This window comes from Magallana gigas, chromosome 10, assembly GCF_963853765.1.
Source record: "Magallana gigas chromosome 10, xbMagGiga1.1, whole genome shotgun sequence".
In the NCBI taxonomy this organism is placed as follows: Eukaryota; Metazoa; Mollusca; class Bivalvia; order Ostreida; family Ostreidae; genus Magallana; species Magallana gigas.
This window is the reverse complement of record NC_088862.1, coordinates 14,431,625-14,446,560: the sequence shown is the minus strand read 5'-3', so window position 1 is coordinate 14,446,560 and position 14,936 is coordinate 14,431,625. Positions and strand designations below refer to the sequence as shown.

Sequence of the window (14,936 nt, the reverse complement as noted above, 5' to 3'; positions counted from 1 at the left end):
CTTTTATTTTCATAATAGTAATTCTAAATGATATTAAGTCTGAATTTACCTTCTCTTTCATTCACTATTAAGTAAATTAAACAGGATTCGGTTGCACGAACGTCAGTTAAATTAACTCTTAGTTAAAACCGTAACTAGCTGTTAATTTTTTAATTGCAAGTTACATAACTAGGAGTTAATTTTGGGTTGCTCGAAATATTGTTAAGTGTCTATTAGCTAACTAGGATTTAACAGAGCGAACTTAGTTAACTCATCGTTAAAGCCGTCTGCACGCGCGTTTACCCTGCCGTCTGACAGTGACAATGGCGACTAAGCGAGAAAGAAGCAGTAATTGGTCACTGTCAGAAATCAGTATTTTGACTGAATTTTTTGAGAAAAATGAAGATGTTTTGAAGGCAAAGCAAAGCAATTTGATTACTAATTCGCGGAAGAACGCAAAATGGGCAGAGGTGACCGAAATAATAAATGCAGTGGGTGTTCAGCGGCGCACGGTTGACCAGGTAAAATTCAAGTGGGGTAACTTGCAGCAAAGTGCCAAGAAAAGTTTCAGCGCTGCACGGAAACAGGCTAAACTCACTGGCGGAGGCCCTCCACCAAAGCCCCCAACCGCGGCTGAAGAGAAAATCATCGATATGATGAAAGATCGACCTAATTTCAGCGGCATTGTTGGGGGCTTCGAGTCCTCAATGCCCGTCACAACAGGTATGACACAATGTGGGTTTTTGACCGATAAATTAATAAATTAATGCAAATCCTTGAAATAAAACAATTATCAATTTTACTGGAAAATTTCACCGATGACTGAGATTGTATGGTTTGTTTACATTGTCGTCTGACAAACACCTCACAAATTGATGACGTCAATTATGGGTACACATTGATGATTGAAATTACAGGGGATTCCCCGAATGCAGACAAGCTTAAAACTTGTGATTAATACATATACCATTACTTACCTTATATTAAGTACTTGTACAAGGATGATACTTATAAACTGGCACATGTTTCTTTCACCACAATGATATTCAAAGCTATCGTGTCCATATTCGCTTTTCTGTGCAAAAACACCTAACGTTATAACAAGCAATAACATAATCTATGACTTGTTATTTAAAGTTTGGATTTCACAAATGTCAATCCATCATATCCTTCATTAAATCACATAAAAACTATACAGTAGGCCTAATACTTTCTATGCATACATTACGTTTCTTTAACATACAAAAGTTGATACTCACATCACGCACCATTCATTAAAACCATCTGGGTTAGCCCCCCTACTTCATTTAAGAAAATGACGTCAATATTGGGGTGCAAAATAGGTTGTTTTTATATTTTATACATTATTTTTTTTTCAGCTTTCATTTAAAGTAAAAACACACGTATCATCGTTTTTGAAAGTGGGGGGGGGGGGGGACTAATCCAAAAAATCTTGAAAAGCAAACAAAAAAAGGGAAAAAGATTACTTTACAAAATCCTGACAACAAATATCCGTGGAAGGGGGGGGGTGGGGGGGGGGGGGGGAGTTTACCTTTATCTTCAATTTCGCTGTGTATTTCCTTTTTATCATTTCAATATTTTACATGGTCCCATAAAAAAAGGGGGGGGGGGGGGCAACTCCATGTTAATTCAGTTTTTTTGTATAAAAATTTAAGAAAAATCTTTGCTGCGCAAAAATGTAGCGCCCCCCCCCCCCCCCCTCCCCGATGCTAGGTGCCTGCAAAATCTTTTATCAGTTTTATCAATTTATTTATCAATAATTTATTAATCGGTAACTGTGTTTGAAAATTAATCACTTACAATCTCGTACACTAAACGTAAAAAAGTTTAAAAAGTTAAATAAAGTGTTTTATATTTTGTATAATATTAAGGGTTATGTCTGATTATATTATGAACAGTTTTTTTCTTACTCTTAAAGTTGTAGCATTACTCTATTATCATAATTTTATAAATTTCTTTCTGTAGGGGTTTTAAAGGATGCTGAGTTAGATGCTTCCGGTACCTCTTCCTCTTTGGAATACGAAGAAAGTCCGCAGGCAACTGAAACCGAAGCTGTTGAAGACGTTCCTGAAGTCGAAAATTTCGAGTGTGTTTCACGATTTTTTTATTTACTATTTTTCATTTCACATTATTGGAATTTTTTGTTGAAAAAATATATTGTTTGGCACAAAGAATCGAAACGTTCTTCATTAATTGATTGTGAAAGATGAATTGTGCATATTTGACAAAATTAAACCCCTTATATAAAATACATACAAATGATTATAGTTGATGGAAAAAATGATTTTTTAATGTTTTGATATGCACTTGTATAATATGATATTTTATTCGTACGTTTTAAAAAAAAATGTATAGTGTTTGCGCCATATATCTGTTTTCTTTTTGTATTTAATAGCAATACCAATCAAATTGTAATACTTCCTTCTATGCACAATGCGGAAAAGGAAAAGGAATCAGAGTTGGGGACCAAGACCCGCACTTTAAATGAACCCTCAGTATCGGATTCTCGACCCAAGAAACGAAAGAAAATTTCAATTGATGAATTGCAAAGAATGCAGTATGAGGTAACAAAATAAATCAAATTCTTGCATAAAATATTAAAGGAATCAACAATTTTGTTCGTGCATGGATTCAAAGAATATCAGAATAGTTTCCTACACAGATAAATACCGGCATGTTCTAAGCAGGTTTAATATTGATTTCATTTATTTAAGGTTTTATGTTGTCAAAAGACACTCATCGGACTCAAGAATGCGAAGATTCAGAAGGACATTGAGCGGTCAGAACTTGAAACTGAAAACTTGAGGCTGCGGAATGCCAAGTTGACCCATGAAATTGAGCTCTTAAAACAAAATCTTGCGCAAAATGAAAATGCCTTGCTTGCATTGCAAGCTTTATCTGATGAGTAAAAAAATTATGAATTAAATAAGTACACAGGTCATGTGTTAAAATGTAATTGTTTGTAGGTTTTTATTTTTATTTGTTACGTTAGAAATATGTTCTTGTAATGAAGTTCCTGACTGCCCTGCCATCCTCCGGTCCTTGATAATTTAATTGCCCAGCGGCATTATCCTGTTGAGGATTACCATCCTCCATCTCTTCCTTTAAACTCAGTGCAATGTTGTGTAGAACTGCACAAGCGCCAATGATTCTACAGACTTTCGCGGGCTTCATTCTAACCTCACTGTGCAACACATGAAATCTTCGTTTCCACCAACCAAACACCCTCTCGATAGTGTTGCGCGTGCGACAATGGGCCGAGTTATAGCCCTCCTGAGAGGCGTTCGATGGATGAAGATACGGTGTTAACAGAAATCTGGAACAAGCATACCCGCTGTCACCTAGCAAATACCCATCGTCTACTCCTCGATGATGATTTTCGAGGTATGCGCTGACTTCTGACGCCCGAAAAATGTGGCTGTCATGCGTACTACCAGGCCAGTGGGCATCAACATTAATGAATTTCCCTATAAAGGAGAAAATACACAATCTAATTATAATATCTTACAAAGTCATATTATATAAATAGTGACTGTTTGGGAGGGTAACAGTTGAAATTGACACCCCGAGAAAACCATTGTCAACCGACGCGAAGCGGAGGTTGACAATGGTTTTCGAGGGGTGTCAATTTCAACTGTTATCCTCCCAAACAGGCACTATTTATTTTGTTATACTGAATGTCTTTTTTAAAATTTTTAAGAAAATTTCACTGCTTTTATATAGGAATAACGTGAATTCTACAGCGAACCGTACGCGCATAATTTTCGCGCATGTAACATTTTTTAATGTTACCCGTTGCCAAGTGCGTTGCTAACGCTGAGGGTAATAGTAAATATTATTAACTGCGTCTTAACCAATCAGATTTCAGTATTTAACATGAAAGTATAACAATATAATATACTGACTTTTTCCATATAATATTGTTTCCTTAAAAACAGTTCAGAATTAAGCTTCAGTAATTAGTGGAAATATATACTAGACTATAATCAAAATTTAAAATTTTAAAGTAAATTACAATTCTACATACATCTTGTTGTCTTTAATTGTCGTTAAATAAGAATTTATTTATGACAAATTAATATAAATTACATGCAGTGTACACTCAAATTAACACACCGTCATGAGAGCAGATTGCTTGCACATTTATGGAGTGCCATCCTTTCCTGTTCACGTAAGTTGGTTCGTTGTCTGATGGTGCTTGTATTCTCACATGTGTACCATCGATACACCCAAAGACACCCGGGAACCCACCACGCAAATAGAAGTTCTCCTTTGATTTTTTAATTTCCTCTTGCGTAGGCCATTTTAAAAATTGGTCTTTTTTGGTAAGCAGTGCATTTGTTACGTTCTCCACGGCTCGGCTCACCGTACTTTTATCATAGCCCATGGTGTCCCCTATCACTTCCATAAAACTCCCAGAAGCAAAGAATCGAAGTGCAAGCATCACCTGTATAAGATGATCATGGTAATCTTTCTTCACACAGAATAAAAATATGCTTTTGTAGAAAAAACTTGAGCAATTCCAAAATTTAAGATCGATGTGTTAAGTTTCCGCACATTACATTGTTAGATTAATACTACCAATTGTATCTGAAATTTTACCGCAGATCTTTTTATTATTGTCAGTCGAGAAATACGATTTTTAAAAATAATTTGTAGAGACGAATGGACTGCATAATCCGTGATATATTACGCATATTGGGAAAATTAAACAAGAAAAAAGTGTGTTACAGCTCATTTTTTTTTTAATTTAAAATCAATTGAAAGGGGGGGGGGCATGCCCCAAGTGTCTGTGATTTAAGAGGACTCGATGGTCGTGGCCAGTTAAAGAAGAACTCTATAAAAATATAGGGAAATACATAACTTTAAAAGGTGAATTATACGGATAATTTCTTTACACAACAATAGTTAAAATCTTAAAATTTAGGTAAATTTCGGTAGATCTTAATTTGTTGACCGCCCAGCCACCTTAACATTTCATTGTGTGTAAATTTTATTTTATTTTTCGTTTCGTACTCAACTAAAGCTAGTAGAATGCAATACTATGGTTAATAAACAATCATAAGAAATCAGTTAATAAAAATATATAGTACACAACATGATTCATATGAGGTTTTCCGTCTGTAGTTCGAAAAGCCCTATGTTCAGCCCAATTTTCATATAAGAAATAAATAAGCGTAATTATTCAAGTACATTTAAGAAACTACTCGAACAGTTTGCCATGCGAAATTACATATCGTGGAGGAGTTTAAAATGATTACTAATAGTTAATATCAATTCCCGTTCATAATTCATTATTTTGATTTTTAATGATCGGCATAACACATGTACATAAACATTACTTATCACGTTTTCATACCAATATTTTCTACAACTTTTTTTCCAGGAGATTTCAGAATATTACAAAAAATTTATAGTAAAAATGCACAGGCGTTATATGTATTTCTCTAGTAATAAAAATGAACACCCTCTATCTATCAGGTAAATGGTATAAATGTCTACCTTATATTTACATGGTTTTGAAATTTTGAGAAAACGTATAATATCAGGATCCCGTGAAAAAAATAAAGGGCACTTATTTTATGACGTCAAAGTAAAAATGACGTCATATTCGACGTTCGTTTAGAGAAAAAAGTAAAACAAAATAGCATACATACATGCAAATACATCCTATTTATATATATATATATGTTTTGAAGAAATATACTATACACATATTGCATTACCTGTAGCTCTCTAAAACAATTTTTAAGACATACAGTTTTGTACTTTTTTAATTCAATGAGAGCAAGAGAGAGAGGGGGAGGGGGTATATCGTAAACATGTAACGTGTTATGATTACTTAGCCTATCCATGAAATAAAAATAAAATAAAAATAGATATACCCGTATGACATACCTGCGTTTCCACGGCAATTGACTGGCTTCTTTTAGTAGCCCTTTGTAGGTCATCACGCAGCAGGTTTGCGATAAACAGAATTGATTCTCGTTTGAAACGAAACCTGGATCGGATTTGATCGTCACTTAAATCGTTCATCTCTATTCTCTGCCTGTATACTCTCTCTTTTCTTCCAGCAAACAAATTACCAAACAACAACAAGTTCGCCATTTTGATTTTAATGCTTAGTTAAATATTTAATGTACCTATGTAACCTGAGTTAAATCTGTAAGTTAAATTAGATACTTAACTAAGCTTTAACAGCTTGTTAACTTTTGAGCAACCCGTTTAACTCGCCGTTAATTTTAACGTCACGTTAACGTCAAGTTAACGGCTAGTTAAATTTAACTGACGTTCGTGCAACCGGATCCTGATTTTTAATTTTGCAACAATACAAATAAAGTTTACACATTTGGGATAGTCAATACATCAAACCATATACAATAATACAGATTGCAAAATCACGTTATATGTTCATGTTATTCGGCTCAGTTGGAATATATATGTAATTGTTTTTACATGTTATGACATGTTTGTGCTTTAAAACAGAACTGGTCACATTTAAAACTAATTCAAAAATAATTTTACTATAAGTTTTTTAGCTCACCTGAGCTGAAAGCTCAAATGAGCTATTCTGATCACATTTTGTCTGTCGTCCGTCTGTCTGTCTGTCCGTCTGTCTGTAAACTTTTCACATTTTCAACATCTTCTCAAGAACCACTGAGCCAATTTCAACCAAACTTGGCACAAAGAATCCTTAGCCTAAGGGAATTCAAAGTTGTGAAAATTAAGGATAGCACTTTTTTGCAAAGGGAGATAATTAGGAATTTATGAAAATTTTCGAGAAATTTTCAAAAATCTTCTCCCTAGAACCATAAAACCAGGAAAGCTGAAACTTGTGTGGAAGCATCCTCAGGTAGTGTTGATACAAAATGGTGAAAACAAAGACCCCCAGGGGGTAGGGTGGGGCAACAATGGGCGGTCGAAGTTTAACATATGAATATATAGAGTAAATCTTTAAAAATCTTCTTCTCAGAAACTAATCATGCAGACAGGAAAGCTGACACTTGTATGAAAGCATCATGAAGTAGTGTAGATTCAAAGTTGTGAAAATCATGATCCCCGGGGGTAGGGTGGGGCCACAATGGGGTGTCGAAGTTTAACATAGGAATATATAGAGTAAATCTTAAAAAATCTTCTTCTTAGAAACTAATCAGCCAGGAAAGCTGAAACTTGTTTGTAAGCTTCATGAAGTAGTGTAGATTCTAAGTTGTGAAAATCATGATCCCCGGGGGTAGGGTGGGGCCACAATTGGGGATCGAAGTTTTACATAGGAATATATAGAGTAAATCTTTAAAAATCTTCTTCGTAGAAACTAATCAGCCAGGAAAGCTGACACTTGTATGAAAGCATCATGAAGTAGGGTAGATTCAAAGTTGTGAAAATCATGATCCCCGGAGGTAGGGTGGGGCCACAATTGAGGGTCGAAGATTTACATAGAAATATATATAGAGTAAATCTTTAAAAATCTTTTTCTCAGAAACTAATCAGTCAGGAAAGCTGACACTTGTATGAAAGCATCATGAAGTAGTGTAGATTCAAAGTTGTGAAAATCATGACCCCCGGAGGTAGGGTGGGGCCACAATGGGGGTCGAAGTTTAACATATGAATATATAGAGTATATCTTTAAAAATCTTTTTCTCAGAAACTAATCAGCCAGGAAAGCTGACACTTGTATTGAAGCATCCTCAGGTAGTGAAGATTCAAAGTTGCGAAAATCATGACCCCCGGGTGTAGGGTGGGGCCACAATGGGGTTTCAAAGTTTAACATAGGAATATAGAGAGTAAATCTTTAAAAATCTTCTTTTCAGAAACTTATCAGCCGGCAAAACTGAAACTTGTGTGGAAGCATCCTCAGGTAGTGTAAATTCAAAGTTGTGAAAATAATAACCCCTGGGGGTATGGTAGGGCCACAATGGGGGGTCGAAGTTTTACATAGGAATATATAGAGTAAATCTTTAAAGATTTTCTTCTCAGAATTAAACTAATCAGCCAGGAAAGCTGAAACTTGTGTGAAAGCATCCTCAGGTAGTGTAGATACAAAGTATGTATTATGTATTATTGTACATTGTCCGGATCGTTTGTATTATGACTCCATTAAGCTGATTTTATCATACCTATTGTTTCTCAGGTGAACGATATGGCCCATGGGCCTCTTTTTAATTTTTATCATCAGAAACTCAGCTGATCATTTTTCAATTGATGAATATCTCACACCAAAGTTGAACTTATTAAATAATGCATGTCTTTTATGTTGTAAACTTTAAATTTACCTTGTGGTAGTAAATAAAAAGCACTTATCTCAAGTACGTACATGTATATGAATAAAAAAAAACTATAGCTTATATCGTAGTTTTGAAATCTGATTTTGGAAGTTGATTTTACTCTAACAGTGTTTGGAACCTAGGCCAAATAATCACTGCTGACAAGACTTACAAATGTAATACTAAAAAAATAATCAATAAATTCAATGTTATCTATTCAACAATATAGCTTTTTACGTTAACTGATTTATAGATACGTTGAAAATAGACAGATTATAAATGGTACATGTACGAACAATGTAGATATTTTTGTAGTCGTATGTATTTCTACGCAAGATTTCCATTTCAACGTCAATCATGTCTTTTACTAATTAACATTTCTTACTTGTCATTGAGTCCATGACTAATAATAAGGAGGAGTCCTGTATACGTAAGATGAAAACTGAAGATTATTGAGGTTTTACGTCCGTGCGGTTTTATTCAATATGGAAAAGTTACTGACACGGGAACGCGTACCCAGTTTGACGAAAATACGATTTTTGTGAAGATTGACCAACTATATTCTTTCTCAAATTATTCTTTTCTTTCAGGGTATATAGTCACCAGCGCACAAGCTCGATGATGGCTAATTGATTACAAAACAATTTGACAACATATTAGAGGGGATATAAACTCATATCTAACAAAATCCTTGTTCATTAACTTTTTCACCCAAACAATTTACCTTACAGATTAATTACTTCCGTGAGCAATAGTTTACAAAACATTAAAGACATACAGTTTAGCAACCCTGATAGAAGATGAATATTTAATGAATGTTACCAAACACTTACTTCGAAAAGTAAATTGAGACACGCCATCAGATTAGAATTTTATAGTTTTACATATATGTTATTAACTTCTTTTTTAATTAATCAAGACATTTAAAAATATAATTTTTGTTAATTTGAAAACAAGCTTTCCTCCCTTCAATTGATTTGTATCGACTTTTACTTTTTTAATCTTTACAATATTTATATACAATAAAGACACACTATCGAATTGTTGTATATTCTTTATGTTATTGTGACGGACATACAATTTTTCTATATTTCTTTAAACAGGGTCTAGAGAGTATCAAGAAAAGGAAGTACCAATTGGTAGGTTAATTTTAATTATATAACGCTCTTCGAATAAATCTAGCATTGCATTGTGATAATATTTTGAAGACAGGGTGTTTGTTTTGAGTTTTCAATCTTCAACCATCGTGCTGGTAAAATTGCTTAATTTATCGATTCTGTCCCTTAATGAAAAAAATCCAGTTTATGATATATGTTATGCGAATCCCACTCTCCTAGAAGTGCATGACAAAATAATTATACTTAGCTGTACATTCTACAATTCTTGGAATTTGTAGGATTCCTTCAGTACATGTAAGTTAATTAATATAGAATGAGTTAACTCAAACCATGATGGATGTTATTTTTCCTGCGACGTTCTACATTTCCAAAAGAACAGTGTACAAACGCTGATCAACCGAAAAAAGTACGCTAGACGAACGTGAAGGAACGAATATACCGGTACTAAACGCAACTTGGTAAGAGCTTTAAATCCGAACGCTACTCGTAACAGGCATTGTCTGTCATATTTCTTATCTTCGCTATCCCACAACTCCTATAAAAGTCGCAGATCTCCGAACGATTAAAAGTATTTCGTACAGATTTCATCTGTGACAATTCCTAAATCATCGTTCTATTTTTTCACAAATCGTAGATATATTTAAATCAGTAGTAGTTGTTTGCCTTACATCCAGGCATAATTTTACTTGTCCGTCAACCCTTTATAAACCCAGTCACCGTCACGATATGACATTTTAGTAACTTCATCAGAACAAGATCATGCTGGGGGAAATTTTACCTCTATAAACCAACATTGAGAGGTTTTTTTTTATTTTATTTACTCAAAAATTTAAAAACAATTCTATACCTCTTTATCAAATAATAGTTTTAAAAGAGTTTGTTTTTTTTTACTTTTTTTTCAAATTCCATTAATCATATATACATAGTAATTAATGTAAAAAAAAACGGTTCTGAATGTAGTTTTAAACATGAAACAGTTTCTCTCATTACTCCTGAAACAATTTTTTTTATCAAATGAAGCAGTTTCAGATCGTAATATGTCTTTTGTTTCAATTTTGACAACCTTTTATCCAGGATCATTGCTGAATAATAACTATTCCATCTGTTTATAATAAAATATCCGTCATCGTTATGGACATGTACATTTCATTTTCTCATTTTCCAAGAACGCTTTTCTTTCACTTTTGAGATCCGAACAGCAATAAAAAATCAAAGTACTGAGTGTACTGAAAAACGGGGTCTTAAAACTTTGAATATGAATTCTCCACGTTTTCCTCGAATATATTCCAAAAATTATGAGTTTGAATTAAATATTAAAGTCAAGTATGTTAAAATTCGGCTTTTTGCAATTGCCTGATACTTTGTCTAAATTTTACTAAATTCCGGCCGTCCCGATATGTTCTTCATAATCGTATAAAATTGACACAACGGTATTTTATGTAAAATAAGACCCCAAGGTAAAAATTTAAAAACTACAACTAACCGGGAAAATCCAAACAACTATATTTAGGTAGATAATTTAAATCATTAGAATTATTTAATTTTGTGATCCTGGGGAAAATCCACAAGTCGGACGATATCTGTTATACAAGGTTTATGAAAACTCCGAAAACTCTCAAATTTTAAACTGCTGAATAACCGAACAAAGTTAACATTTGTAAACCGATAACAAACACAGGCACCTTACGTAAGAATTTTTTTCTTTTTACAAAAAGATTATTCCAAGTACTATAACAATAAAAAAGTTCGTCACGGTAGCCATTTTGATTTTTTAGGGCACTTATCTGATAACTTATCTGTTACGATTATCTTGTAACGATTCATATAAAATTATGGGGTTTCACCCCTTACGTTTTGATTTCATTGCGCAGACGTTCATTATATTTGACATAAATATTATTTTATTAATTTAATCCTCGCAGAAAAATAATCATTTCATAATTATACAACATTCATAAAGGAAATATAATTGAAATCAAGAAAACAAAAAAGTTTTTGGGGAAACTATTTTCTCGTGTGGAAGGTTTTTTAGACGAAAATGACAGTAACAAGCAACTTTTAATATCCTTTTCTTTTTATTATACATTATTCATTATACACATTTTAACAATTTATAAGTTTGTAACATATATTCTATATGTTCTGTTTGATATGTACAAAATTAAATCTTGAGAGAGTGATAGACGTATAGCATAAAATCATGAAACTATGTTTAAAATATCTAAAAATATAACCTAGGCTCGCGCATGAAGTTCGGTATTTTTCAGGTAATAAATTGTTAAAATAGAGTTCACAACTTTTCAAAAAATGGCACATTTCGTTTGGGAACTTTACTTTCGATTCAACCTTCAACCTCTTCTATTGATTAATGTGCTCCCCCACCAACTAAATCGTCGACGGCGTTGTGCAAGCGATTTGTGGAATTGAATAACTTTGTTGTTTTTAGACATTGGAAGTTCACCAAACAAAATATTAACTACATTAAAACCAAGTCTTAAGGAAGTTTCATGGTAAATATGCAAGCTTAAGTTGCTCCATATTGTGGATACTTTTTCACAGTTTATGAAGACATGCTGAATTGTCTCAACTTCATGTTTACAAAATGAACAACAGTCAGAGAACACCACCTTAATTTTCTTTAAGTAATGATTCACAGGTAAAATTCTATGAAGTAATCTAAATTGTAACCATTGTAGCTGAGTGTCTTTGGTTGTTATAAAGCATACATTAAAAGCATCATCTTACGCGTAGACTTAATTTATGTGTTCTACGCGTGCCTTCCGGTTTGAGACTTCGGCTGACAGTAAACTAATAGACGGGGTCACGTGAACCCGTCTAAAAAACTAAATTGTAAACCAACACTGTGCGATCTGTGAGTACATATCAATCCTGTGGTGAGCGAACGCACTGTGAAAAAACGCTTAACGAACGATTAGCAAACGCTGAACGTACAGTTGATATACAATGACCGAACGGTGATCGACGCAAAATGAGAAAGTAGAACATTTCAGGGAGTGTAAACTATTTGCAAGGGAAATGCAATTCAAAAATAGAATTATCACAAGAAAAAGGGCCCTTAGATAATTTTGTAAAGTTGAATATACACGTGAATGCATTATTGTATCTATTGGATATCAAATGGTTCGGTTAAAAGTAAGTAATATCGTGTTTTAATTGCCTGTGACTTGTAATTATACGAAAAAATAAAACTGTGTCCTTTAAGCACAATCATTGACAGTGCTAATGTACTCATTGTTTTATTTTCATTTCTTATTTTTCAAACACCTCGTAGAGAAGAAAGGTTCATGGTCCAAACCAATAAATTCTCTGAGCATTAAGAAGTTATTTGCGTCTATCATCAAGGAAATTCAACAGCCAACTTCAGATTTTTCATTTGCTCCAGAACTTTTTGACTGTGTTAATTTGAATGATATCATACTTGAAATAAAATCACTTTCAAGAGAAGTTCTATTAAACAAAATGATTATGACAACAGTAGATACAAGTAACACCAAATGTGGGAATGTGTTCGTCACTGATGTTACAGTTACTTGCAAAAAGAATCAGCTTACCGTCAATCATAAGGTATATACTGTGTGTATGTAAAAAGCAATTTAAGGGATAATAATATCTAAATACGTATATTGCATAATGATAAAATTTACAATGTTTTGAAAAGAAGTTTAAATCCATGGCATGTATTAACATAGTTTTGACAATCATTGAGGAAATATATAAGCATGTTTTATGTTGAACATAAACCATTGTATACTCTGTCATATTCACTCTAAAAGCTGCAAATCAAAAGTTATTCAAAATAACTGTTCAATATGAAGATTTTTCAAATTATGTACCAATATTTGACATACATTTAAGAAGTATTTCGCTTATTTAAAAACGATTAAACCAATTTAGATCATGGTGTCATAAAATACAATAACGTTTAACAGGTCTTATTTAATAGATAACGTTTAACACGTTGTATTAGTCCTCTATCGGTGAAACGAGGGATGAAGGGGTGTAGTGTTTATGTTAAGTATTTTAAGAGAGATAACTCAATACCGTATCATATATATATATATATATATATATATATATATATATATATATATATATATATATATATATATATATATAGATACTCTCTTTTTTAACAAGGATCCTAATGAATGGAAAAGATTTCTCCAAGCCAACCAAACTGACATAGTAAGGGTTATTTTGATCCACAGCAAATCTGTGCGTTTTATAGAAGCCAAGTTAAAGGTTTATAAAGAATACAAAGCTGTTATTGATTCAAGTAATATATTCTTGCAACATGTGGATGACGATTTTGACGAAATTGCAAAGTTGAGTGTACACAATAAACTGACCAGACTTTGTGATGATGTCCAAACTTTGTGTGAAAGTGTTGATCTTGAATATCTAAGTAACATTCTAAAAACAGCTGTGGACAATGCTTCGAAAGAGGAAAACATATCAGGACTGTGTCTGGAGGACTACGGTTACAGTAATCTTTCGTTCTCAAAAAATCAAACATTGTCAGAAAGAAGAATTGAGTCATTGCAGACAAGAATGACATATCTCGATTCACTTGAAATTGACTTTGAAAAGTTACTGCAAGTCCAACCGCTGATCAAGAGGAAGAATCGTCTAGATCTACCGCTGAAATTAAAGATGCACAAAGTATTAACTGAGAAATTTATATCCAAAAGATCTTGGTTTAGAGAGGATAAATGTTTTTGTAATGCAGAGGAAATGAAAGAAAGGGCTGCAATAGATATGCCTTTAAAGAGATGTCATGTTTTTGCTGACATTTCATTTGCAATTAAAACTACAGCGAATGATTTGAGAAACGTATCGACGAAACTTTTCAAAGTTAAACAAGATTTAATACTGGTCGATCAAAAGAAGGGTGAGTAGAACTAAAGGAACCTTAGACTAAGTTTTATTTATTTATTAACATGTATTTATTTAGTAATTTATCTTTATTTATGTATCTGTTTGTTTATTCATTTATATTTCTTTCCATCAGAAAAAGCAATCGATTGCCAAAATGCTAATCGATTAATCGCAATTTGTTCCCACGGACTAACAGGTTACTTGTATCAAAATTCACATATTTTGTTAATTTAATTTATCTCATTTACACTAATGCCATATTAATCACGACAGAAATATCTTGTAGATGTAAGGAAATGATTTTAATGTCCCTGCCCGTCCCGTGAATTCGTATCAGATCAACTTGTCAAGTACATAAATGTAAATGGCAATCAGCAAATATCGATTAAAGTTCTTTATTACAAGTTATATTTATCTTCTGTGTCCATTCAGCATCCTTTTGATCAAGCATGTAGTTACATGCATTGTTACAACGCATTTTGAAAAATTACGCACTTTGAAAAAAAAATTCAAAGTGCGTTAATTTTGGGACAAAGTCAACGCTCTTTGAAAAAAAATATTTTTTTTTCAAAGTGCGTTGATATCGTTGATATCAACGCACTTTGAAAAATGTTCATGGTTTAGTGAAAATAGTTGATGGTTTTATATACAATAAATG

The 14,936-nt window shown here is 33.0% G+C and overlaps 2 protein-coding genes and 1 long non-coding RNA gene across 3 annotated transcripts; 2 read left to right on the top strand and 1 right to left on the bottom strand.

The window, feature by feature from the left end:
- Positions 1-92: 92 nt before the first annotated feature.
- Positions 93-2,956, top strand: LOC136272401 (myb/SANT-like DNA-binding domain-containing protein 4). The gene is made up of 4 exons (XM_066073914.1): positions 93-702; positions 1,966-2,086; positions 2,396-2,564; positions 2,715-2,956. Exons 1-4 carry the CDS (start codon positions 303-305, stop codon positions 2,907-2,909), a joined length of 885 nt encoding a protein of 294 aa, XP_065929986.1. The 5' UTR covers positions 93-302; the 3' UTR covers positions 2,910-2,956.
- Positions 2,957-2,988: 32 nt separating this feature from the next.
- LOC136272400 (putative nuclease HARBI1) lies at positions 2,989-6,305 on the bottom strand. Its single transcript, XM_066073913.1, has 3 exons — positions 5,899-6,305; positions 4,117-4,447; positions 2,989-3,467 (listed from the first exon to the last, which is right to left on the bottom strand). The coding sequence occupies exons 1-3, from the start codon at positions 6,106-6,108 to the stop codon at positions 2,989-2,991; spliced, it is 1,020 nt and encodes a 339-aa protein (XP_065929985.1). The 5' UTR covers positions 6,109-6,305.
- Positions 6,306-9,185: 2,880 nt separating this feature from the next.
- LOC136272058 (uncharacterized) lies at positions 9,186-14,008 on the top strand. Its single transcript, XR_010709940.1, has 3 exons — positions 9,186-9,400; positions 12,672-12,964; positions 13,538-14,008. It is a non-coding gene; the product is annotated as an uncharacterized lncRNA (long non-coding RNA).
- The last annotated feature ends 928 nt before the right edge of the window (positions 14,009-14,936 follow it).